We start from the raw sequence: 24,949 nt of genomic DNA, 5'->3' as shown, positions 1-24,949 counted from the left end.
ACATTCCAGGTATGCACTGAACATTCCAGGTATGCACTGAACATTCCCAGAAATGGTGCTAAAGATCTTTGTATGAATGTAGCAGTAGGGCCTACCCGGCCTAACCCGGAGTTGGGCTCTGCAGTCCTGGCTCTGCAGTCCTGGCATGGCACTAGCATGAGCTTCATGGCCACTGTGGGAGTGCAACAGCTGTCCCCTCAGCCTGAGGACGCTGGGCTCCTTCCTGCACTCTTCCTGCACCACAATCATTCATTCTTCTGGGTGTCGGGTTAGCTCTCGAGCTGGATCAAGGTAGAAGACAGTCTCATTTTGAACTGGGGGAAAAAAATCCCTTTCTCTGTCTGCTTTCTTCTTCACAATCAAGACTTTGTTCTTAAACTTACTGAAAGATTTTATAATAAGTGAGAACAACATAGAGATGGTCCAGGGGCTCATGCCTCGAGTTGCTATGAACATCAGTACATGATCAATCTTCTGTTTCTTTGTTGATACAGGTCTCACTATATGGCTTGGCTAGCCTTGAACTCACTACATAGACTAGGTTGTCCTTAGACTCATAGAAATCCACCTGCCTCTGCCTCCCAAGTGCCGGGATTAAAGGCATGCACCACCTCACTGTGGCTCACATGGCCGATCTGTTTGTTTGTTTGTTTGTTTGTTTGTTCTACACTTATTATTTTACTATGGTTTTGAGACAAGGCCTCACTCTGCAGACCAGTCTGGCCTCATGCTCAGAGATCTGCCTCTCTCTACCACCTGACTGATCTCCCATTATCTTAAAGTAAATCTCAGGCTGCATAGCATCTCATCGCAAGACGTATCTGTGTGGATCTGTAAACAAAGTGTCTCTCTTAAACCTAAGGCACTCTGCAATTGTTTGAAGGTATTTTTTTGAGACAGGACTTCACCTTGTAGTCCTTGCTGTCCTAGATCTCACTGTGTAAATCAGACCAGTCTCAAACTCAAAGATCTTCCTGCCTCTGCCTCCAGAGTGCTGGGATTAAAGGTATGTTCCATCACTCCTGACTAAGTTATTACTTAATATACAGTCAGGATTTAAAGTTCCCTAGCTGTTTCATAACTGCTTTGTTACTGTTAGTTTACAATTCATAATCCAGTGTCCACACACTGTCCCTGGGCGACGGCTCTCCAGTCTTTTATTCTGTAGCCACTACTCTCCCGTTCTTCCTGAAAAATTTCCTACTGACTCACTTGGCTCAGTTATACCCTCTGTGTCCTTCAGTATGTCCTTCAGTCCCCAGACAGCCTTCTGCAAGCTGGTAGATCCAAAGCTTCTTTCAGAATTAAAAAAAAAGAAGAAGAAGAAGAGAAAAAGAATCAAAAAAAGAAATGTAGTATTTGTATATAAGGTAGCTTCTTTAATGTTTCATGTCTCTGGTTTGGATCTTTCTAGAGACTGTCACCATCTTGGAATCCAAAATAATTTTGATTACCAGCGCTTTATTAAGTTTGCCCGTGTCTGTGAAGTGTATGAAGACGAGGAGAACTGTCCCCGTGAGGTGAAGCACATTTGTACGAGAGAAAAGGTAAAGCTCTGTCCCTAGAAAACAAGAATGCAGTTTTTGGTCTGGAATCTGGAGATAATCATCCAGCAATCTGGAAGAATCCAGAAGCCATCTTTGTTTTCTTTCATTTCCTTCCTCCTGTCTTGTCCCCTTCTCTGTTTCTTGTGAATGACTTTTTAGGCGGTGTCATGTGTGTGGTCTGTGTGTGTGTGTGTGTGTGTGTGTGTGTGCGCGCGTGTGCCTGCTCTGCACACCTGGGAGTGTGAATGCATGCGGAAGCTGCCCTGCTGCAACACTCACTGCCTTACTCCTTACGTCCAGGTCTCCCCCTACACCTCATGTACTGTCCTCTTCCTGCTTCTGTCTTCCTTGTCACTGGGACTGCAGATCCACAGGAGACCACACCCAGCTTATTACATACATAGATGCTGGATCAGAACCCAGGTCCTGATAGTTGTGCATCAAGGACTCTTTACTAGTGACATCTCTCTGGCCCCACAACCTCTCTAAAACAAAAAGAAAAGATTTATCATCATTTGTAATTATATGTCTGTGTGTCTGTGTGCATGTATGTGCACATGAGTACAGGTTCCCCTAGAGGCCTGAAGAAGGCATCCCGTGCCCTGGAGCTGGAGTTACAGGCAGCCTGCCTTGCCTAACATGGATGGGTAGCACGGATTCTAACTGCTAAGCCATCTCTGTAGCCCTTCACACCTTTCTTAATGCTTAGCATTTAAGTGTTGTAAGGCTTTTTTATTCTATTACATTTGTTTGTTTGTTTGTTTTAAAAGGTCTGTCATTTTTAAAATTTACTTATTTATGTATGTGAGTACACCGTCACTGTCTTATTTATGTGAGTACACTGTCGCTGTCTTCAGACATACCACAAGAGGGAATCAGATCCCATTACAGATGGTTGTGAGCCACCATGAGGTTGCCGGGAATTGAACTCAGGACCTCTGGAACAGAAGTCAGTGCTCTTAACTGCTGAGCTATCTCTCCATCCCCCCTCTATTACATTGTTAAACAATAACAATAATAAGAAAACTAAATCCAACATTTATTGAGTCTTATGCTGGGTAGGATTCAAGTGCTCTTGATAGGCTAACTCAGTTCCTATTACCATATGAGTTAGTACTGTTATTTCATTTGCTTCCGTCTGGGTTCTGTTGCTATAACAAAATGTCTGAGCCTGTGTAATGTATAAAGAAAAGGGGTTTATCTACTGCATAGTGCTAGAGGAAGTTTAAGAGCATGGTAGCATCTGCTCTACTTCTGGCATAGATCACATGCTGTCCCATGCATGGTGAAAGCCGGAAGTGCACACAAGAACAGTGCTAAGGAGAAGAAGGGGCAGTTCTAGACTGGCTTTGTAACAGCCTACTCCCACAAACATAGTCGTCTCATGAGATTGGAGCTGTGGTAACCTAATCACCTCTGAAAGGCCCTACCACTCTCTCCCTGCTATTACTTTAGGGACTGCACTTGGATGTGTGTTTTGGTGGGACAGACCACACTTCACTATTTAACAGTGAGCACAGTGAGGTATGTAGAAGGGTTGAGTTAAATTAACAAAACTGGAATTCCAACCCTGTAATCCCGTTTCTGTTTCCTTGCAGGAGGCTGGGAATCTGTACGACATGTTCCATACACGCAACTGCTTACACCGCAGAGCTTACCAACACAAAATCGGCAACCTCATCGACATAATGTAAGGACCTCAGTGTTAGCTCCTGCCACGTTAGCATCCCAGTGCAAGCTGTATAATATAAAAAAGTTTACCTAAAAGAAGCCTAGCGTAAACCAGGTATGGTGGCGCATGCCTTTGATCCCAGCATCTGGAGGCAGAAGTAGGCAGATCTGTGTGAGTTCAAGGCCAGCCTGGTCTACGAAGTAAGTTGTAGGATAGCCAGGGCAGAAAAACCCTGTCAAAAAAAAAGGGGAAAAAAAGTGTAAAACTGAATGTGGTAGCACATGTCTGAGATGCCAGCAGTGTGTGTGTGTGTGTGTGTGTGAAAGAGAGAGAGAGGAAGAGAGAGAGAGAGAAGAGGGAGGGAGAGAGAAAGGGGGGAAGGTATCATTTCAGGTATGTAGCAACTTTGAAGCTAGTCTGAGACCTTGTCTCAAGAGGAGAAAAGAGCTTAAGTAATTTTGTTTTCAGTTCAGAGTCAGAGAGAGACTTTGGTTCAAAGCTTAATACACTTCTTCTGAACTTGTTTAAAGGAAAACCATGTTATTTTTGCACCTATAAAATTGGGGCTTAGTGTACTTATTATTGGAAAAAGCAAATGAGATAAAGGCTCCTAAAGCTCTGTTGTCCTGCCTGGAACACAGTAGGGATGCAACTCAAGGCCTCCAAACTGCTGCCATAGTAACTGGAACACAGTAGGCATGCAACTCACAATCATAAACAGTTGTCTTTCAAACATCGACCATACCTTATTTGTTTTCTTAAACTAGAAGAATCCTTTTGTGCAAGAATCAAAGCAAATCTTCAAAATTTCCTTCTGTGTTTTTATAACAATCGTAGGATTACAGAAGCTTTCCTCAAAGCAGACCCCTACGTGGAGATTACAGGGACTGCCGGGAAGAAGTTCCGCATTTCCACAGCCATCGATGACATGGAAGCCTTCACTAAGCTGACAGGTAAGATCCCATGATGCTAGCTGCCCTTGGAGATGGAGAAGATAATAGTGAGGAAATACATGTACATATGAAATTACAAAACAGTAATTCTTTAAGTAGGTGTTACGGTACCTCTTGTATACTTGGGACGTACACAATATTGTTATTTAACACAACTATTTTAATACTAAAAATTTATAATTAAATTAAAAAAAAAACCACCTTGTCAGCACTGAACAGTAAGTCAAAGGCTAAAAGGTTGCTAGAGTGTCATACAGCCTCCAACCCAGCAGGTTGTGAGTTAAGGGCTGACAGTGGATCCTAATGCCAGGCAAGACCCAGGTCCAGTCCACAGCACCACACGACCCCCAAGATGTTTATATTGGAGAAATCTGAGGATTATAACCTTAATCATCTGATCAGACTCCACCGTGCATCGAGGCAGCCATGCATGCAAAATGGCTCCCGGATCTGTTCTAAAGGTCAACATCCTGGACTATTTGAGTCATTGTTCTAGATTTTAAAAAACTAAAAAAAGTGTGTGATTGTTAACTTATCTACATATTTGCTTGATTTCACTGTTACTAGTAGTGAAAAACTTAAGTTACATTATTAAGACAAGTTAACAATTTTTTTAAATATCACTGTTAAATTTCTTGGTCCATTTATTTTATGTGTAAAAAAAGTGTTCCTATTCTTGGGAGATACATACTGCAGTGTTCAAATGTTTCATTAAAAAGAAAAAATCTTATGCCCAGCCAAATGCAATGGTTTACACCTGTAAACCCACTACTCCAGGGGACTACCACAAGTTAGAGACCAACCTAAGCTACATTGTGAGCCAAGCCTCCCTAAGAATGAGACCTTCTCTCAAAAAAACACAGAGCAAGAAAATTGTATACACGTAAAGTGCTTGCATGGAAAAATGATGATAATGAATTTGCTTGAAGGCTATTTTAATTAGAAAATTTTTAAAGAAAATTGAAAGAAGAGAGGTTTTTTTTTTCCCCTTCTATTATGATCATAGAATAAAATATTTTAAAACTTAAAACAGAGCCTTTGATTAAGTCAGTTACAAACTTACATGTACAGGTCGCTTAGCCTCAGGTCGCTTAGCTGTGTTACCAGCACAGACGTTTTTCCCATGTGTCTCCTTCCGCAAACATTGGCTGTTTTAAGTAGATCATAGACATAGTTTTGTAAGTAAGTGTTGAAGGCCATCTGGGACTAAGTAGCAAGACCTTGTCTCCTTTACAGAAATGAACGCCCTGCAGTCATAAGTTAGGCTGTGTACACTGCCTGCTCCAGCTCGAGCCGAGGGTTCCAGTGCACTTACTCAGCCCCTCCCACCTTCTTCTGCACTGGCCTTCCCCGTCTCTCACTGCTGTCTTCTTACCGTAGCAATCACAACGCTCCTGCCTCGGGGAGACCTTTTCAGGACCCCAGCGGAGCGTCTTTAAATCCTACCATCGTTTTAACATGAATGAATTCTCATCTCATTGACAGATAACATTCTTCTGGAGATTTTATACTCTTCGGATCCACAGTTGTCTGAGGCCCAAAGTATTTTAAGGAACATTGAATGCCGAAATCTATACAAGTATTTGGGTGAGACCCAGCCGAAGGGTAAGAAGATTATAAAGGTAAGTTGAGTCACCAGCTACCCAGCAGTTAGTGGCGGGTCAATCGAGCCTCTGTCCTCAAGAACAAGCCGTTATTCTATCACAGTAACCACGTCTCCTGTTTATTCTCCTTTAATCTTCTCAGTAGTCTTAGGCACATTTACCAGATGAGAAAGTGAGCAGTAGTAAATCAATTGCTCATGAAAGGAGTCAGGTAGGACCCAAAGGCCGGTCTAGCAGCTATAAATGTGCACTCTCAAGTTCAGTTAGGGCCTCAAACTTTAAATAGATTCAACCACTGGAAAATGAATATCTAAGGAGGAAACCCCTTAAGATAAGACCTGTGCAAGCTTCACTACGGCTCTGAGAAGACGTTTTTGTCTATTGTTGACCCTTGAACAATGCTGGTTGGGGCACTTGGCCTCATGGAGTCAAAAACTAAAGGTCAATTGTCCTTTAGGTTTTGACTCTCCAAAAACTTAAAAACTAAAAGTCTGTCATTGCTCAGGAACCTTACCAGCACCGTGACAGTCAGCTCCTTAGATTTTGCATGTCATTTGTATTGTATGTGGCCAGAAATACAGAAGGAGGCAGATTGCTGGTGAGATGCTGGGATAAGGTCACGGGCTGCTTACAACTGCTGCGAAAGCAGCAGGAGGTAACTGTAGATAGATAAATGCCACATTCTTTCCAAAATGTGATGGCTGGTTTTGTTTGCTTATTTTTTAATGAAGAGTGTCCTGTTTGGAAGCTAGCACGTATTGAGGTATCTTGCTGGGATATCTGTTTTCCTGGCTGAAGAATAGAAGTAACATAACTGTGGTACAAGTACTTAATGACAAACTGGATCCTGACTGGGGAGTCTTACCTCTCTAGGAAGAATATGAATATCTTCGCCAAGAAGTTGCTGACGCCAAACCTGAAATGGCCCTGGATGTTGAACTGAAGGCTGAAGATTTCATAGTTGATGTAAGTAGTGGGCCTAAGAATAGACTAAGTGAAAATTTGTGTTTTTAAAACAATGCCTTCCCTTTGGGGAAGTGGGGTGGGCAGAGTGGTGCAATGCCTTTAATTCCAGCACTTGGGAGACAGAGGTAGGCTGATCTCTGAGTTCAAGGCCAGCCTAGTTACTGTATGTGGCTAGTGCCCACCTTGCTTGGCATTGCAGCCATGGAGCTCATTCTTCATGTGTTCTGTAAGCCCTACGCCGCCAACTCTGTCCCTCCTCCTACAGACTTTCCCCCTAGACGTTAGACAGTCTTCCATCTGAAAAAAAAAAAAATCACACTACACTCATCTTGCTGCCTTTTTTCTCCTTCAGGGGCAAACTCAAGGGAAAAACCTTCTGAATTCTTAGATTTTTCTCCTGGTCTAGGTTAAGTACCCCTTATCTAAAATCTGAAACCTGAAATTTAAAATGATCCAGAATCTGGGGCTGGATCTAGGCCCTGAGGTCAATCCCCAACTCATGCTCTTGTACACACACACACACACACACACACACACACACACACACACACATTGTCTGAAAGCAGAATTCTCTCCAAGACAGTCAGTGATTTCAGTATGACAAAGCCATTAGGTAGTTTGAGATCTATGCTTTAGGGCACTTTTTATTGCCTGGAAACCCTTTCCTTCCTCCCTGGTTCATTCTTTTATTTTTTTTTAAAGATATTATTTATTTATTATTTATATGAGTACACTGTAGCTGTCTTCAGACACACACCAGAAGAGGGCATCGGATCCCATTATAGATGGTCGTGAGCCACCATGTGGTTGCTGGGAATTGAACTCAGGACCTTTGGCAGAGCAGTCAGTGCTCTAAACCACTGAGCCATCTCTCCAGCCCTCCCTGGTTCATTCTTACTCACTTACAATGTCACTGTCCTAGGCAGGCATGTCACATGTATCCACTAACCATGTTAATGTGAGGACCTGAGTTCTATCTGCAGAATCCACTTTTTTAAAAAAAAGAAACACACAGACACATACATACACACACTCACACATAGACATGCACACAGAATCACAAAGACACATACCTACATACACAAACTCACAGACAACACACGCATACACACATACGCACGCACACATGGCAATACACACTTTTCAGACCAGAACTAGGGATACAAAGACAAGAGGACCCCTGGGGCTCATTGGGCCTCCAGCCTAAGTGACTTGATGAGCTCCAAGCCAGTGAGAGAGCCTGCCTCAGAAAAATGGAGTGCATGACACCTGAAGAACGCCAGCCAACGTTGACCCATGGCCTCCTCTTGTGCATGCCCTTGCGTACACAGAAGTTGTCTACTGTCGGTTGGTGTCTATCACATGGTAGACAAGCCTTTGTACCCTACATAGGACGAGTTCCTAAACCACATTCCCAAAGGTGATCATGTGCCTGAGTCATTTCTGTCCCATGTGTGACGACTTCCAGTGTCCCTACTTCTGAGCTCCCAGAGGGCTCAGTTCATTTCTCAGTGTCGTTATGTGATTGCTTACTTGCTCATTGTTTTAATTAAGGTCATCAATATGGATTATGGGATGGAAGACAAGAATCCAATTGATAAGGTTCACTTCTATTGTAAGAGCAACAGCAGGCAAGCGGTCACGATCACCAAAGATCAGGTAAGATAACAGGTAAGGGCCACGTAAGAGGAGTCTGCTCTAGGGGTGTGTGTCTGGCAAGCCTGAAAGTCAGTTAATAGTCTACATGCTAATCAGGTTGTAAAGTCACTGTGTACTGTTAAAAATAAACAGAGAGGGCGCAGTGCACTGAATCAGCTAAGCAGGGTTCACATGGACTCACAGACTGAGGCAGCAAGCACAGGGCCTGCAGGGATCTGCACCAGGTCCTCTGCGCATGTGCTGTAACTGTTGGCTTGGTGTTTCTCTGGGACTCCTAACTGTGGGAACGGTGTGTCTCTGACTCTTGCCTGCTCTTGGGACTCTTTTCCTCCTGTTGGGTTGCATTGTCCAGCTTCGATGTGAGGGCTTTTGCCTTGCCTGGTTGTGTTTTGTTGTGTCATGTTTGATTGTTGTCTCTTGGAGGCCTGCTCTTTTCTGAAGGGAGATGGAGAGGGGGAGTGGTCCTGGGGACAGGGAAGGCAGGGGGCACTGAGAGGAGTAGAGGGAAGGGAAACTGGTCAGAATTCATTTTATGACAGAAAAATCTATTTTCACTTAAAAAAAAAAGCATAGCTAGAGAAATGACTCAGTGATTATGAATACTTACAGCTCTGGAAGAGGACATTGGTTTGATTTCTAGCATGTATGTGGTGTGCATACATACATACATACAAGTAAAACACACACATATAAAATGAAACTAATGATCTTTTATAAGTAAAGCATAATCCAGGTATGCTAATACACACTTGTAATCCCCACAGTTGGGAAACTAAGGATCAGGAGTTAAAGGCCAGCCTGGGGAACATTAGACTCTCTCTCAAAACAAAACAACAATTTAAAATATCTGTATCTAGTTGGCCATGGTAGTATACACCTTTAATCCTAGCACTCCAGAGGCAGCAGCAGGTGGATCTTTGAGTTCGAGGCCAGCAGAAAATCTATATATAAAGAAATAAACGAACATGGATACATAATATATCTGGATATAGTGATACAGGCCTTAATACCAGAAGACTAAAGCTGCAGGGTCACTGGTTCAAAGTCTGCCAGTTCTATGAAATAAGTTCAGGGCCGGCCTGGGTCAACCTAATAAGACCTCTCAAAATAGGAAGGGGAGGGAAAGAAAGAGTGAGGAATGGAGCTCAGCCATGAGAAATACTCACCTAGCATACACTGAGGCCTTGGGTTCAATCCCTGATCCACAAAAGATAATATTTTTTAATTTAAATAAGATATATTTTGCTAGATATACCTAGGACATGAGATCCTGAGTTCAAGGTAAGCCTAGGCTATAATCATGAGACTTTATCTCAAAAAAAGAGGTGTAATAACAGCCATTTCCAGGGTCTCCTGTTTGCTGACTATCATTTAAAGTGCAGTGTTTGGTCTGAAGCTTCAGTTACAGAATCCAGTGGACCATGGCTGAAGTTATACACGTTGAATTTGCTTATCTATATATTTTATATGAGAGTCTGTGGTATGTATATAATTTATGTCCTGTAAATCTTTCAGTCTTTTACTAATTAACATAGAATTTTGAGGCATTTTGCTGTAAATAAGTATTTTCTATTTTGGCTCATAATTGGAATAAAACAGGAAAGCACTGCAGTGCTTTTAGCTCAACATTAAAAATGATTCCTCAGAACCTGGCAGGGAGCTGCTTAGTTCTTGGCAAGTGAACTCAGAGCGACAATAAAATCTTTTCTTTTTGTAAAAAAGGTGTCACAACTGCTGCCAGAGAAGTTTGCAGAGCAGCTCATCCGAGTGTACTGTAAGAAGAAAGACAAGAAGAGTCTGGGCGCTGCCGGGCAACACTTCATCCAGTGGTGTGTGCTCAGGGACTTCACCAAGCCACAGGTGGGGGATGCTCACTCATCCTTGTGCGTTAAAAAAACAAAACAAAAGAAATCTGGAGTTGGGGTGAGACAGTCCCATGTAGCTCAGGTTGGTCTCAGATTTGCTGTGTAGCTGAGGTTGGCCTGGAGTTCCTGCTCCCCTCCTTCACATGGGAGTGTAGGTTCGCAGCAGCAGAGGCGCCTGGCCTACTTTTAAGTCTTTAAGGAAAGTCCAAATGTGATCCTTCTTATCCGCTGAGAAGTTTTCATTTAAATTGTAGCAATATGGGGCTGGAGAGATGGCTCAGCGGGTAAGAGCACTGGCTGTTCTTCCAGAGGACCCTGGTTCAATTCCCAGCAGCCAACAGCCACATGCGGCTCACAACCAGCTGTAACTCCAGTTCCAGAGGATCTGATCCCCTCTTCTGGCCTCCGTGGGTACCATATGCATACAATAAGAAATGTAGGGGGAAATTCGAAAAGAGGTGGAGGAGTGATTGAGGAAGGCACTGGCTTCCACATGTGTCTGCACAGTCAAGATTACCTGCACACACACAACCCACATATACACTACACACATATACATCACACACACCCCACATATATATCACATACATAGACAGAATACACATATATCATACATAACACACATGCCACACACATACACACACTTTTTTTTTTTTTTAAAGGAAAACAGAAATAGAAACACAGGTATATTCGGTAAATGCCTTAGACCTTGGTATACTCCTTGTCAGGCCCGGTGTTGGGAACCATAGTGAAGCCAGTACCTACTAGGATAGACATAGTTCCTTAGTGCCTGCATCTCACTCTGGGGTGCAAAAGGACATATAGCCAGACTTGGTTAGATGAGAAAAGCCTGCGTCAGGGCAAGCCTACAAGCCAAGGCCCAAAAGAGGAGAGAGCTCAGCAGCTGTTTACAGGACTGGCAGCAGGGGCCATTAGGGAGCCACTGAGACAGAAGCAACATGAGGAGAACCAGAAAGCTGACAGAGAACGGAGCCCTTTCAGGAGCAGCAGCAAGTGGTGGATGTTCCCTGCCGTCCAGTGTGCCAGGGGCAGCCTGAAGCCGTTGAACCGGAGCAAGGGAAATCTTTGTTTCCATTCTTAACACTTGCTGGAGTGGAAGTCTGAAGGTGTGATGTAAGTGGCCATTTTACACCATGCTGCTGCCTTTGAGATGAACAGCAGCTCACAGGAACTCTGTCCAGTCAGATGCGGTGCGCTCAGCGGAAGACACTTAACACTGGGACATTACCAAAGTAACTGAGCGAACAGATGGAACAGTGAGACAGCGCCTGGGTGATCTTCCTGCCTTCTAGGACAAGCTGATGGAGCAGTGGGGTCCAGGGGCTGTGGACCATAGGGTGGTAACGCCCCCTGAACCCCATGCCACAGGAGATAGGAGGGAAATACTCAGGCTGCACTGTCCTCTTCATCCCCAGACTGTCACCCGAGAAGCCACTCCGCACGAGGGTGCTGTAGTTGAGTGGCGCACTAATGGGTGCTGAGTACCTGAGACAATGGGCAAGGGCAGTCCAGCCTGTCCCGCAAGGTCAGCGGCCTTGCTCCCATGCTTCCTCTACTCAGTAGAGTGTGAGGCAGCCTCCCCCTTCGGGGGAAGGGTGCATTTGCCTGGAGCCTGTTTCGATGGGGCCAAAGTTAAGAGGTTTATTTCAAGAAAAAGATTAAAATTGAGTAAGCCAGTCACAGTGCCAGTGTTCCTGGTGTCATTTGTCCCTGTCCTCCCTTTCCCCCTGTTTCCCCTGTTTGCAGACCTGGGCCATTTGTTTTAGACGGGTCTAGGAAAAGAGAAGCAAGCCTCCAGTGTAGCTTGTTCCCCCACGAGCCCCATGCAGTGCTTGGGCACTGCACTTGGGCAGTGCTGGGCCAGCCATGCGCTGGGCCTCAGCCATTTTCCCAGGAAGTCCTCTATCTGCTTAGGACTCTGGTGTTTTCAAGTTTTATCCAGTCACAGAACGTGTACAGCTTTAAATTTCTCGAGTAAGTGTATTCAGAAGCAATCTATGTGCAGGACAAAGATATGTGTGCCTGAGACAGCCCGCATACAGTGATGGAGACCGGCTTTGCTCTGTGCCCTGACCCTCTGTTTCTTCCTCTCTCTAATAGGACGGTGACATCATAGCCCCACTCATCACGCCTCTGAAATGGAATAAAAAGACTTCATCTTCCATCCAAGAAGTATCCAGAGTAAAAACGTGTCTAAAATTTTAAGTGAATGTCTACAGTTAGTTCTTTGCAAAAACCTCTTTCCCTCTCACAGTTAAGTTAGGAAACAGAACCAGAGCCCACTAGTGATTTTTATTTAGTGTCTTGAATATATGCTCATGTTGGGGGAGGGGGAGAGGTCGTTTTTATTCAAAATGAAAAATGGAATATTAACACATTTTTCCTATCTGTCCTGTGGTGATTTGAATTAAAATGGCCCCCCATATGCTCATATAATTCGATGCTTAGTCACTGGGGAGTGGCACTGTTTGAAAGGATTGCAAGGATTAGGAGGTGTGGCCTTGTTGGAGGAAGTGTGTCACCAAAGGTGTGCTTTGAGGTTTCAAAAGCCTATGCCAGGTCCAGTTTCTCTCTCTGTCTCTCTCTGTCTGTCTCTCTCTCCCTCTCCCTCTCTCTGTCTCTCTCCCCCTCTCTGTCTCTGTCTCTCTCCTTCTGTCTCTCTCTTTGTCTGTGGATCAGGAGGTAGCTCTCAGCCACCGCACAGCACCATGCTCCCAACCATGATGGCGGACTAAGCCTCCAAAGCTGTAAGCACACCCCCTGCCCCCAGTTAACTGCTTTCCCTTATAAGAGTTGCCTTGGTCGTGGTGTCTCTTGACAGCCATAGTACGGTGACTATGACAGATACTTTAAAAAGCATTAGCTTGTGTATTTTTAGCGTTAATTGAAATCTTTCTCCTTTAGCAACCTATTTTCCCAGGATAACTCTCCCATCTATTCTGAACTCTCGGTAGAAATGATTGTCTTTTCTTTTTAATTCAGAAATTGAGACAGGATTACAAACTAGAATTCAAAATTGAAATTGTGATGCACCATGTGATTAAAAAATAAACAAAATCTTAGCCCCCTGAAGAGGTACCCATTACCCCGCTACTCCCCAACACCCCACCTGTTCCATCCCTGTTAAGTGCCAGGCTTGGAGAACACTGGGCGAAGCTCTTTCCTCAGAGGAGCTGAGGTGTGCCAGGCAAGTACTCTACCGATGACCTCCATCTCTGTCTTCCTGGTACAACTCCCCGTCCCTTGCGTTAGGAGGGTTAGGTTCAGAGGGCGCCTCACACCAGGCTGCTCCTGAGTCTGTCGTGACTCCAGACAAGATCAGCCTTTTTGTACCTGTAACCACTCCAAGAGACTCACCGCTGCCAGCCTGGGGACAGGCCTTCGTCCACCTCTTCTGAGCTGAACTGGTCAGCTGCTCAGAGTCCATGGACTCCATCCTCTGGCTGCTGGCTCCTGGGACCACCATTGCTTCAGTGTGTTTACCAGTTTTGGAACATTCTGGACTGCCTTTGTGAGCTTAGCAACTGCACAGTGAGTCTCAGGTCCCCTGTGTAGCTTGCTGTTCCTACCAGTGCCGAGCCATTCTCCCTGCTGCCCCCCTCACCCCACTTTGCACAGCTTTACCAGGAACTGAGTCCAGTTGGAGCCAACAGTGGTCATCGGAAATGCTAGAGATGTGGGTGGTGGGGACAGGCAGGCACTGCAGGTAACATCTTAGTGATGATACTCTCCCGGGGAGCAGCCCTGTGCTGCGTCTCCTCTGAGCAGCCGTGTTCTGTCTCGTCCACTCGTGGGTGAAGAGTATTTGGTGTGTCTGCCCCAATGGGGTCTTAAATGCATAAGAGGCGCTCACTCTCCCCCACTAGCCACGGTGCCTCTGTAACTCTGGGAGACAGCCAGAGGTTTCCCCTCCCAGACTCAAGGTTAAGAAGTACATAGTTTTCTGCAAATATTGTTATATTTTTGCCAGTCTATATTTTTTTAATCATTATGGTTTATTCTGGAATTTTGAACCATGGAATGTGGGAAACAGATCTGACCCATTTTATGCCTCTGAAGCTGTTTTCCTTGTGTGTACCTGTTTCATTTACAACACTGCATTAAAAATGGAGATTTTAACAGCTTAGTCTCTCGAGTTACTGAATACTGCCAGCTTGCTGTAAATAGAACCACAGGTTTAGTGACTTCAGTTGAGTAAGGGGACAGCTGCGATAAAGCTTCCATTGGGTGCATTTCTATCCTGAAACTAGAGGAAAACTCCTTAATCCTCATACCCTGTGTGCCTGGTTCGGATTCCTGTGCAGAGGAATACATTTTCTGTGGAGCCCACATAGATGCTTCTTGGTGTCACAGCACTGTGTGGGGTCTGCAAGACAATGGTATTGACAAGGTCCCAGGTTCTTGGTTTTCCTCACAAAATAAGAGCAGGACATAGCTTGCTTTTTCCAGCAGGAGGCAGACCATGCGTGGAAAGGGTCATGGGGCCTAAGCTCAAAGGCTCTTGTGCCGGAAAACGAGCTCTTTCCTCTCAAGCCCCTCTGGTTCTGTCTGCAAAGCCTCAACTGCTTTACCCAACCTACATATGGTTCAAAGACAGCTCTATGTCTCTCCCATGAGATCAAGTGACAGATGTGTGACCACCTGACCCATGGCTGGCCTTCACACCACACCCTTGACAACGAGGCAAGGGTAAATGATGCTTCTCTTTATTAGTTTTTAGAAGCAGACCTCAGACTTCTGGGTTCAACAGAATTCTTCAAGTAAAGGGAATCTAAAACACAAAAGAGAAGTGTGTGTGTGTGTGTGTGTGTGTGTGTGTGTGTGTGCATGCTCGCACTCGCGCTTTGGGTAGATACGTGTACACACCCAACGTGACTGAAAGAATATGAAAATGTTAGGGGAGGGAGTAGGATTTTTGTTTTGTTTTGCTTTTTGGTCTTCTAGGGATTGTGAAATCCTATAAACGCCAATATTATGCTGCTTCAGTCAGTGTCTTTCACACCTTATAATCAGCTCTGCTGGAGGACAGTGGCTGCCCCTGTCCTTGAGTTTTGAAGCCATAAGGAGTCTGGCTGAAAGCCACGGTCCACATGAGGCTTCTTCCCCATCCTGAGTCAGCCAGAATGGCTGCCATGTGTGAGTGGTCCTGGGAGGTGTCAGCTTAGAACCCAGGCCTCCAGCTCCTTGATGCAGAACTGCTCCTGCCGGGCCAGCACTTCATTGTTGAAGGTAGCACAGGGGTAGCTTCCGCCATGGTTCAAGTCTCCGTCCAGCCACAGCCCAAACTGGCCACTGAAGAGAAGAGGGAACGGGCTGTGGAGCTAGTTCTCTAGGAACAATGTCTGCTATGCAGCACAAGGACCTGCCCCCAGCACCAACATAAAAAGCCAAGCCGGTCACATACTTCTGCAGACCTAGCACAGGGAGGACAAGGGCAGCTGGTGAGGCCTTGCCAGCTTCAATGATACCGTGGAGATGGACTGTGGTGGACACCCAGTGTCAACCTCAGTTCTCCATATGCATGTGCACACACACACACACACACACTGGGAAAATCTTGGCACAGTTGTGCCAAGTGCTAGGCCTCTGTGACTGACTGCCAACATCACACGACCAATGCAGCTCCCCCGATCATGGCTGCAGCCATCATCCCTTACACCCGTTTATCAAGATTTGGGGCCTCCTCATGTGCTCTATATCGTTCAGGGGATTTTTTTTTTTACAACAATCCATTGGTTTTAATAACTATATAGTGGCACAGCCATCACCTCAACCCAGTTTTAGAATATTCTCATCTTTACATTTGAAAGAGAACCTGGCCTGGAAGCAGGAAATGGATCACTAATCAGCAACTGCCAATGTGGCCTGTGTCCTGCTGCCCCTCCAAGGAGCTGAGCTAATAGAGGAATGCTGAAGGAATACCTTTAGGGTACAACTTAACGTGCTTCCATGTGAGGGTCACACCAGGGTCAGGCTGTGTTCTTAGCCAGATGCATGTCTTCCAATGAGCCGCATGGGACTCAGAACGCTGGGCCCTCCCCATCTTGTGACCCCACATCCATGTAGATGTTCCCAGTCACTTTAGACTAATGTCACTAAGCATGAGACCCTCTGGGGATGGCCTGGTTGAGTGTGGCCCTCTGGGGATGGGCTGTGGTCCTGATGTCAGGGGGCACTGCAGTCTGCCTGAGAGGAAGACAGCCTGCCCATTCCACCTGCAGCAAGCACCCTTGGGAGGGGGACACAGGCCATCCCAGAATGTGGGGGACAGAGACACGCACCTTCCACTGCCCATCATGAGTGAGTCCAGGTCTCCTTTCACAAAAAAAGAGTTGTGCCCTGTCCACTTAAAGACCTGAGTGAAAAGGAAAAGCAGGGTCACCTCTGAGTGTTGTCGTTGCATTCTGACTCCAAGCCACATGGTGGCAATGTTGCACAAGGACTAGAGGCTTCTGGGTTCAGTGACTACCAGGAAAGACTGGGCTCCCAGACCTTAAGATTTCCATTTCCTTGGACTTCACCCTTTATGCCCTCTGCCTCAGATTCCCTATATCCTAGCAGCGCTAAATAAACGGTAGCAATAAAACAAACCTCTGAGACTTCCTGCTTTCAAAGCAAAGAGGGAGACAACCAGGCCAGAAGCTGGGATGGAACTGCCACTCAACCAACCTATCACATGACCTACAGGCCCTAAGACTCCCTGTGACCTCCTGTGAATTTCTGTCCCACCATCTGGGTCACAACCTCCTCCAGATCTTCCACCATGTACTTCCCACAACCTTCTTCATAGTGACCCGCATGGCCCACCAACTTTAAATCACACTGTGTGTCTTCTACCTAAAGCCTTCCGGTGCCCTCCTCTGTGAAGGAGACAGAATCCAGTCTTCCAGGCGGCATGCACCTGCCCCCACCCCTTCCTTTCTCTGTGCCCTCTCCTCCCCTTACACACTGCACCTGAGCTGCACCTGAAAGTCCTCATGGCTTAGGGCCTTCCTGCCTCGGCACCCTCCAACCCTGTCCTCAGGGGTCACTTCTTTCCCCACAGCCTGAGTGTCATTGCAGAGAGCCCCTGCTTGGTTTCCCTAGCCGATGAAGAGCCAAGATAGGCAATAAAGTTGCTTTTAAAGGGCCCCAAAGTACAGTATGTTGCTTCCTGTAATTAGATGTCCCCATTGCTAGGAACAACGCTCCCAACCTCCAAAGAATAGAATGATAAAGGCCAGGCTGCAAAGGAACAAGATAAAGCTAACAAGTGAGCACAAGAAGACCGGTTCTTTAGCACTTCTGCGCTTCCTCTGCTATCTTCAAGGACACGTCCTCCTGATTTGAAAGAGCAAGATAAACATTGCTGAGGAAGAAACTGAGACAAAGTCGGACGTGCTACTTGGAGTAGCAGTTACTTGTGCAAGCGCTGGGAACTCATAAAGAGCTCTGGCCAAGACACAGGCAAGGATCAAGCTTTCCAAAGTATGGGATTCTGCAGTAACAGGCTGGGGTGACAGTGACCCCTGGAAGTAATGGATTTCATGGAATAATTCTGTTTAGTACTTACGCACCAAGCACGGTTAGGCATTGGATAGAACAGTAAGCACAATGAACAAAACAGTAGACATGTAGGTAGAAGGCAGACAAAGAACTAAGAAATGGGCTGGAGAGATGGCTCAGCGGTTGTTAAGAGCACTGGCTGCTCTTCCAGAGGTCCTGAGTTCAATTCCCAGCAACCACATGGTGGCTCACAACCATCTATAACGGGATCTGGTGCCCTCTTCTGGTGTGTCTGAAGACAGGGACAGAGAACTGGCCTAAACTGGAAGGCAAAAATACAGGCCCAGCATTGCTTGGGCAGATTGAGGGGAAAAATAACCAGTATTAGAGAGGCTAGGGAGAGCCATCGGTATATGGCTATGGGCAGTGATCAAAGATACGAACCAAATCCTCGGCTCTGACGATAGCAAGCAGCAGGAGGCTCCAACAAGACATTGTTGGTTCAAGAAGAAAATTCTAGAGCTTTGGGTTTTTAATATGAGCTGCAGGAAGGAAGGTGTGGATGACCAGCTTCCAGTCTTGGGGATGCCTTTGCCTTTCTCCCAAGAAGGAAAGGTTGCTTGCCGCTGACGGAGGCAGTGCAACAGACCAGGTATATTCTGTTGTTAGCAAGGTTGTCCACACCCCTTTGGCCATCTTTGTGGAAGACGAGATGACTGTGTGGCAGAGTGTATTTACCAGTGTCTGTGTGTCAGAAGGGGGACCTCTAATAACAAACAAAAGCACCCACACCTAGCACTCCATCCATTTCACAGAACGTGAACAACTCGTTTTCAAGGGCACACTAAGAAATTACACGTTCTACCTCACACACTGATCTGTCCGCCTTTCTGGTTCCCGCCTCATGTCCTCTGCCTCCAGAGTGCCTGCCTGCCTGAGTGGAGACTCCAGGGTTGGTTTGCACATCTCCCTTCACCACGGACTGAGTTGGGCATATTCCCAACCACTTTGTGCCTCAGTTCCCTCATCTGCAAGCTGAGACGAGGACAGCAGCGTACACGGGTGGGATTTTTGCAGTGATTGAATGAGCTGTTTGGTGAGGTGGTGAGCGCAGGCCTGTGTATAAAAGTTGTGTGTACTCTATTGTGCACCACTCAGCAGCTGCAGTCAGCAAACAAGTCAGATAAAAGATGTGTGGGAGCCGGGCGGTGGTGGCGCACGCCTTTAATCCCAACACTTGGGAGGCAGAGACAGGCAGATTTCTGAGTTCAAGGCCAGCCTGGTCTACAGAGTGAGTTCCAGGACAGCCAGGGCTACACAGAGAAACCCTGTCTAAAAAAAAAAAAAAAAAAAGAGATGTGTGGGACCTCCATCTCCCTTCTTCAGAAACTCCAGCTCTTCAGCAGCGGGTGCCCTCTGAGGTCTCAGTCACTGGTGTCTGTCACTGAACTCTTTGTTTATTCTGTGTAGGACCTGAGCACTCAGTCACTCTCCCCCTTCCTTCCCACCTCCCTTGTGAACTCTGAGGGTTCATCCACCCATCTCCTCGCCCTTTCTTCCTCGCAGTTCCCAGCCACTGTGTTCGTGGTCACATCCCGCACGTGTCCTTAGCGAGGGGTGCAGGGAGTTCCTCCAGTTTATGTCAGACGGCCTCCATCTACCTGCTCCTTCCTGTTGTCCTACGATTGCTCAGCTGCCGCCACTGCTCCAAGTATTTGACCTCAAGGAGACCTGCTCCCCTCTGATGCCCCTTTGTTCACCCTTCATCCCCTCTGGCTTTGCTGGCCCTCTGCCCGGCCTAGGCTCTGCGGTCCACTTGGCGTTTCCACTCCACCTACCCCTTTCCCATTATTCGCTGTGAATGCGGCCTGCCAAGAGCTGGTCTGAGAACACTGGCTGCTCTGGTACAAGCCTGGCCAAGGAAGAGCTGCACCCCAGTGAAAAATGGACAGAGAAGAGATGGCCTCTGAGATGGCCTCTTCCGGCCACTAGTGCTCTCTGGGGCTCCCCTTCTCACGTGCAGGGACTGTGTGACTCCTTTCTCCTCAGCCTTTGTGTGTATCCGCTGTATGCATCCACCCCCCCACACACCTCAGGGCTACCACACTTGAACCCATCCATCCTGTCCTCTCCAGAGTAACCTGCCTCCCTCACTTAATGAGTTCATGGTTTCTGGAGATCTTGATGGTCAGCTGAGGGCACTGCCATGCCTACCATTGCCCTGTGGAGAAGTGGACAGGAGGCGGCCCAGCATGGGGACTCCCCAGAGCTGTGACCTGTCATAGCCTTCCTCTGTGACAGAAGGATGAGCCTCACCTTTAGCTGTGGGGAGAAGGAGAAGAGGAATGTCTCTCCAGTACCGTAGAAGCCTTTGCTGAGTCGGAGAGCTGAGGAGGAGAAGGCACCAAACATCTGGAAAACAGAGAAAATGGCAAGAAAGGACCTTGGAGTCCACCAGCTGCTCACCAGGCTTTGAAATGCACACCCAGCCTCCAGGACTCCTGGGGAGTTGGGTGCAAAGATGGAGACAGGGCTGCTCCAAGGCCACCAGGCTCCCCTCTGTCCCACACTCCTGCCTTCCCTGAGTTGTCATGACTCCCTCACCCCACCTGCTGCCCTCTGTTCTGTCTGTCTAAGTGTCTGTGTCTCTTCAGGGTCCTGCTGTGTAGCCCAGGCTAATCCAGAACTTACTTCCATGAGAGCCTTTATAGGCATGTAATATGTCCGGCCTCCCTTTTCTTAAATATATTTTGTGTGTCTGTGTGTATTGTATGAATGTGAATATGTTCCTGTGTGTGCACAGGTATACACACACACATGCACATGTATGCACATGAACATACATGCACACGCACACACACATGTGTGTTCCTATGCATATGGAAGCCAGAGGCCAATATGGGGTACCTCCCTCTATTGCTTTCGACCTTATGTCTTGAGACAGGCTCTCACTAACACTGGAGCTGACCAATGGGACTGGTTAGCCAAGATCCTCCTGTGCCCGCCCACTGTGGGTTACAGACATGTACTGCCACACCTGGCTTTTTTCATGGCTGCTAGGAATTGAACTCAGGTCCTGATGCTGGCGTGGCAAACACTTGACTGACAGAACTATTGCTTTAGCTCCAGATATACTTTTTTCATATGAGGAATACTTCTAGAAGAGCTGGAAATTACAGAAAAAAGCCACCATCAAAACCCCGCTTCTTCCTCCCCAAGGTGATGTATGTAGCTTTGTGGATATCTTCCTCCCGGTACCTGTTCAATGCCAGAACACAGACTTTTCTGCACACTGACAGCCTACACATAAGCTGTTCCCTCTCTCCTTTCTCCACCAACTTCAAATGTACAGAAAAGCCCAGGGCTGGTGGTAGAGCTCAGACGGTAGAGTGCTTGCCTAGCACACAGGGCCTAGGTTCAACCCTGGTTGAACTGTCAAAAAATTATTATTATTATTGTTATTATTAGCAGCAGTAGTATTTAAAGGTCAAAACAAGTACTGATTCCTTCCACCTTAGACCTAACAGGAAGTTTGCTCTACTTCCCATAGTGGCTTTCTCTCTTTATGTTTCTCAGGCCCACTTGACTATGATATACTCTGACCCCTCACTCCTAATCCACCAGCTCCTAAGAATGGCGCTTACTGTGATATAAGCCCAGTGCTAGCATCACGCCCCAGAGAACTAACGGCAATTCTGGCATCATCCATTTGTATCACTGTGCATTCAAATGCCCCTGATTATCTCAAGAATGCGCCTCACATCCTGCTTTGAAGAGAAAGCAACACGTTGGACAGCTGTGGCCCTGCCCTGTGCTTCTCTCCTGCCTGCTAATTGTGTGACTGATCTAGCCATCTTCCTTCTGTGGGATGGCAATTGGAATTGGGGTATGGATCATCACAGTGCTGCATGGAGGGGTTCTGAGGTACAGGATTTAGGCTTAATGCTAGAAGAAATTTCCCATAGAACATAGTCTATGCCACAGAAGGGCTCTGTACAAACAGGGTGAGTGTCGTGGCTATCAAGCAAGAAGTCTCCCCAAACAGACTCTCCTGTCTATTTGGAGCCCCTGAGATCTCTTCCAGCTCTGGTATGTTTCTTTTGCAGAGGAGCATTTAAAATCAGCTTGCAATCCTGCCCACCTTCTGCATGGAGAATCCGATAGAAATTCTATTGTTTGAGTGACCACATAGATTTTAGGCACAACCGTTGAAGTTCCTCTGTGGCATTTAGAAACTGCTTTCTCTGTCCCCCCTGACTGTAGGAACAATCCATTTTCCCCTAACCAGCTGGGGATATTTTCAAAGTATGCATCCATCATTTAGATATAGATTTCCTTCCTGAAACCCTCCTGTAAGAGCCAGAGGTGGTACCTCTGCCTCTACTCAGCACTGGAGAGACTAAGACAGGCAGGAGGATTTGCAGTTCAAGATCAGCACAGGATACATACAGAATTCTGAACCAGCTTGTGTCTTAGTGCATGAGACCCTGTCTCAAAATAAATCAAAACAACCCACCATGGTTTTGTGCTTGCAAATGTAAGAGTCTATGTAGTGCATGGTGTCAGTGGTTAACTGCTCAATATCCCCAACTCTGCCAACACACACACACACACACACACACACACAAAAATAGACTATTAACCCTAAGTGTGCTGGACCATTTCTGGCTTGATCCTGCTCTTCTTCATTATGGCCTGGCTCCAAGTGCGACCAGTCTCAGTGCCGCTATCTGTATACCTTATAGGTGATGTAGTTTGTCACCTCTGCTTTCTTGCTTTTTTACCCTTCCCAGGGCAGTACCCCCTGGTCTTTCTGGGAGCTCCCGTTCCCTGGCCCAGCTCACCTGTCCATCCTGGTCTCTCAACAGCAGCAGTACTGGCCCACTGTGACCCTCCATCTGTCGGTATAGTCTCCGCAAACTGAAACCATCCCTTGATGTGCAGAAGACCAGACTCCAGGGGTGGCCAGTGACTCTTGGGGGCAGGTGGAGGCTGAGCTGGAGGTGGAGCTAGAGCTGAGTGAAGGGATTGCCTCCATCTTCTCTCCTCCCACCACTGGGCCTCCAGTCTGCCCAGAGGCTCCATGTCCATTAGCTAATTTTTGTACTCATTTTATAGATATGAAAACTGAGGTTCAGGGAGATGGAGAATAGGTGTCAGAGACTGGATTCCAACCCAGGGCAATTCTCTGAGAGCTTACCTTGGTCTCTTGGTCTTTAGAAGATAGATGACAGACAGAATCCCCTCTCCTGGTACTCCCTTCCCTAAGTGTCTGGTCCACCCCAGTTCTGGCTTTAGTCCCTAGGATCCATGTCACCCTTGCTAGATTCCCCAGTTCCACTCAGTAGAGAAGGATGGTACTCGTGTGATTAGAGAGGACAGGGACGTTCAGGGAGAAGGCATGATTGATTCAAGATGACATTTAGCTAGGGACATTGCAGCTGTGACTTCAGCGTCCCTGGGTGTGGCTGGCATAGGGAAGAGGACTTCGGGGCTGAAGTCCTACTACATAGAATGTACCCAAACCTGCTTAATCTCTGAGGCACCTAGGACCTGGCTGGCTTCTGTCAGCTGAGCCTCCACAGGGTCCTGGGAAGCTGGGGCTGGGGCTGGCTCCTCCTCTTCCTCTTCCTCCTCACCCTCCTCCCCAGACAGTGTGTCCTCCGTCTCTGTGGGCTGTAAAGATACAAAGAAGCTTGGTAGATGGAAGGACACAGGGACACCAGCTGTCACCACATCCCAAGCTCAAAAGCCAGGATTGTCTTGTCCCCTGCCAGGCCCCTGCAATCCTAGCCTAGCCAAAGCAGCTGGGAAGCACCCACCACAAGCAGGACACAGTCCCCGCCTTCAAAATGCTTTCTCCTGGCTAACCACTGCTAGTGAAGGAAGGGGGTGGACAAAGGCCTGCCCAGTGCCACTCAGAGGGGAATAAAAGTCTGTTTCCAGTTTGCTCTAGCCCTAGGTAAGTACCAGGCTCCAAGCTTTAAGCCTGGAAGAGGAGAGTAGGGCAGGAAATAGTGGCTACAATAATACCCATCACAAGAATGCCTGACACTGGCATCATTCAGAACTCTACGACAAGCCCCGTGTGGATAGCCTGCTGTTGTGGCTGTCTTCTTGAATTCTCTCCCTGTATCCTAAGAAGGTGCTGCTGTTTTCTGCACCGCACAGGAAAGCCCTGGGGGCTCACTTACAGTCAGTGCAGAAAGAGTGCTGTCACACCTAGCTCTCCACAAAATGTGTGCTCGCCCACATGAGTTGTATGCTGCTTGAAATAGAGGCATGTGTGTGGACAGGTTGGCGTGTCGGCTGTCAGTGAGCTTTGAGGGAGAGCTGGGGTTATATACATACGTGTGGGTATCAGTGGGCAGGGATGCTGCTGGGACTCCAAGCTCATTCATTTAATTGAGCTTCCATACTCGGCCATGGTGTGCTCGAGTGTGCATTCACACATGTGAGCAGGCCTGTACACAGTAACATCAGGCTTATCACGGAAGGAGACTCCTGTCTTAGAGGGAATACCTAATATGCCCCTTCCTTACTCTCTCCATTACTCAGGCTCTGACTTGGAGGGATCCTCACAATGCAATAGTCCCCCAAAGGGACAGCAATAGTGGTCTATTTCCTCTGGAGGAGGGTGTCAGGACCTCGGGATGCCCCAGGTCCTCCATCAGCCCTTTCTTTAAAGCTCCAGCCAAGTGGGAAGGACTTAAGAGGGATAAACACACATGGATACACAGGCAGGCAGACAGACAGACAGACAGACACACACACACACAGAGACACACACACACCCCTCCACCCTAGCCCAGGCCCCTCCCTCTAGAGAGCTCTTCGCCTTCCCAAGTGAATCCCCAGCTTGTGCTGGGCCCTTACCAGCTGAGTGTACCGCCATTGCCGGCCTTTCATTCTGTCTGAGCTTAGGGCAGGGTGTAGTCCTTGGGCCTGGCCGAGGAAATGCTGCGAGACAACACTGTCAGTGAGGAGGTGCCTGGGCACACCCCACTGGATCCATGCCTACCCAGATGCCCTTTGGTCCCTCTCACCTGTGATCCCCAGGCCAAGTGGCCACGGGGTGGGTCTGTGAGCACCTCAGGACTCAAGGCCGCATGTGCAGCTGGCAGCTAGCACATGTTAGCCACACACAGTAAATTCTGGCCACTTCAGTGCCTTTTCC

The 24,949-nt window shown here is 47.1% G+C and overlaps 2 protein-coding genes across 4 annotated transcripts in view; one reads left to right on the top strand and one right to left on the bottom strand.

Moving 5' to 3' along the window:
* The window catches only part of Samhd1 (SAM and HD domain containing deoxynucleoside triphosphate triphosphohydrolase 1), a 33,288-nt gene extending 20,624 nt beyond the window's left edge, over positions 1 to 12,664 (top strand). The window contains exons 9-16 of one of the 2 annotated variants that reach the window (XM_028782021.1): positions 1,415 to 1,547; positions 3,146 to 3,237; positions 4,057 to 4,172; positions 5,658 to 5,794; positions 6,650 to 6,742; positions 8,297 to 8,401; positions 10,124 to 10,261; positions 12,388 to 12,664. In XM_028782021.1, the coding sequence (XP_028637854.1) occupies positions 1,415 to 1,547; positions 3,146 to 3,237; positions 4,057 to 4,172; positions 5,658 to 5,794; positions 6,650 to 6,742; positions 8,297 to 8,401; positions 10,124 to 10,261; positions 12,388 to 12,492 (919 nt within the window). In that variant the 3' untranslated portion in view covers positions 12,493 to 12,664. Of the gene's footprint in view, positions 1 to 1,414; positions 1,548 to 3,145; positions 3,238 to 4,056; positions 4,173 to 5,657; positions 5,795 to 6,649; positions 6,743 to 8,296; positions 8,402 to 10,123; positions 10,262 to 10,520; positions 10,851 to 12,387 lie in introns of those variants that run through there. The other variant, XM_028782023.1, reaches the window with a different exon arrangement.
* Positions 12,665 to 14,976: 2,312 nt separating this feature from the next.
* Positions 14,977 to 24,738, bottom strand: Tldc2 (TBC/LysM-associated domain containing 2). 2 transcript variants are annotated; one of them, XM_028782031.1, is made up of 6 exons: positions 24,649 to 24,738; positions 23,299 to 23,448; positions 22,617 to 22,769; positions 20,089 to 20,184; positions 16,569 to 16,642; positions 14,977 to 15,579 (listed from the first exon to the last, which is right to left on the bottom strand). In XM_028782031.1, the coding sequence occupies exons 1-6, from the start codon at positions 24,679 to 24,681 to the stop codon at positions 15,444 to 15,446; spliced, it is 642 nt and encodes a 213-aa protein (XP_028637864.1). In that variant the 5' UTR covers positions 24,682 to 24,738; the 3' UTR covers positions 14,977 to 15,443. The 2 variants fall into 2 exon arrangements, with proteins under 2 accessions (XP_028637864.1, XP_028637865.1); XM_028782032.1 differs by lacking the exon at positions 20,089 to 20,184 and having other exon boundaries at positions 15,101 to 15,579.
* Between the last annotated feature and the right edge of the window lie 211 nt (positions 24,739 to 24,949).

This window comes from Grammomys surdaster, unplaced genomic scaffold (assembly GCF_004785775.1).
Source record: "Grammomys surdaster isolate TR1022 unplaced genomic scaffold, NIH_TR_1.0 677, whole genome shotgun sequence".
NCBI lineage: Eukaryota > Metazoa > Chordata > Mammalia > Rodentia > Muridae > Grammomys > Grammomys surdaster.
The sequence above is the reverse complement of the archived record's forward strand: the minus strand, read 5'-3'. Positions and strand labels throughout refer to the sequence as shown.

What these genes read in the sequence shown, in the direction of transcription:
- Tldc2 (XM_028782031.1), bottom strand. Translation starts at nt 24,681, where the DNA reads ATGAAAGGCCGGCAATGGCGGTACACTCAGCTG. An exon ending in GTGCCTCAGAGATTAAGCAG is followed by an intron (nt 22,770 to 23,298) that starts GTTTGGGTACAT and finishes CTCCACCTCCAG; the next exon opens with CTCAGCCTCCACCTGCCCCC. An exon ending in CCTTCTCCCCACAGCTAAAG is followed by an intron (nt 16,643 to 20,088) that starts GTGAGGCTCATC and finishes CTTTTCACTCAG; the next exon opens with GTCTTTAAGTGGACAGGGCA.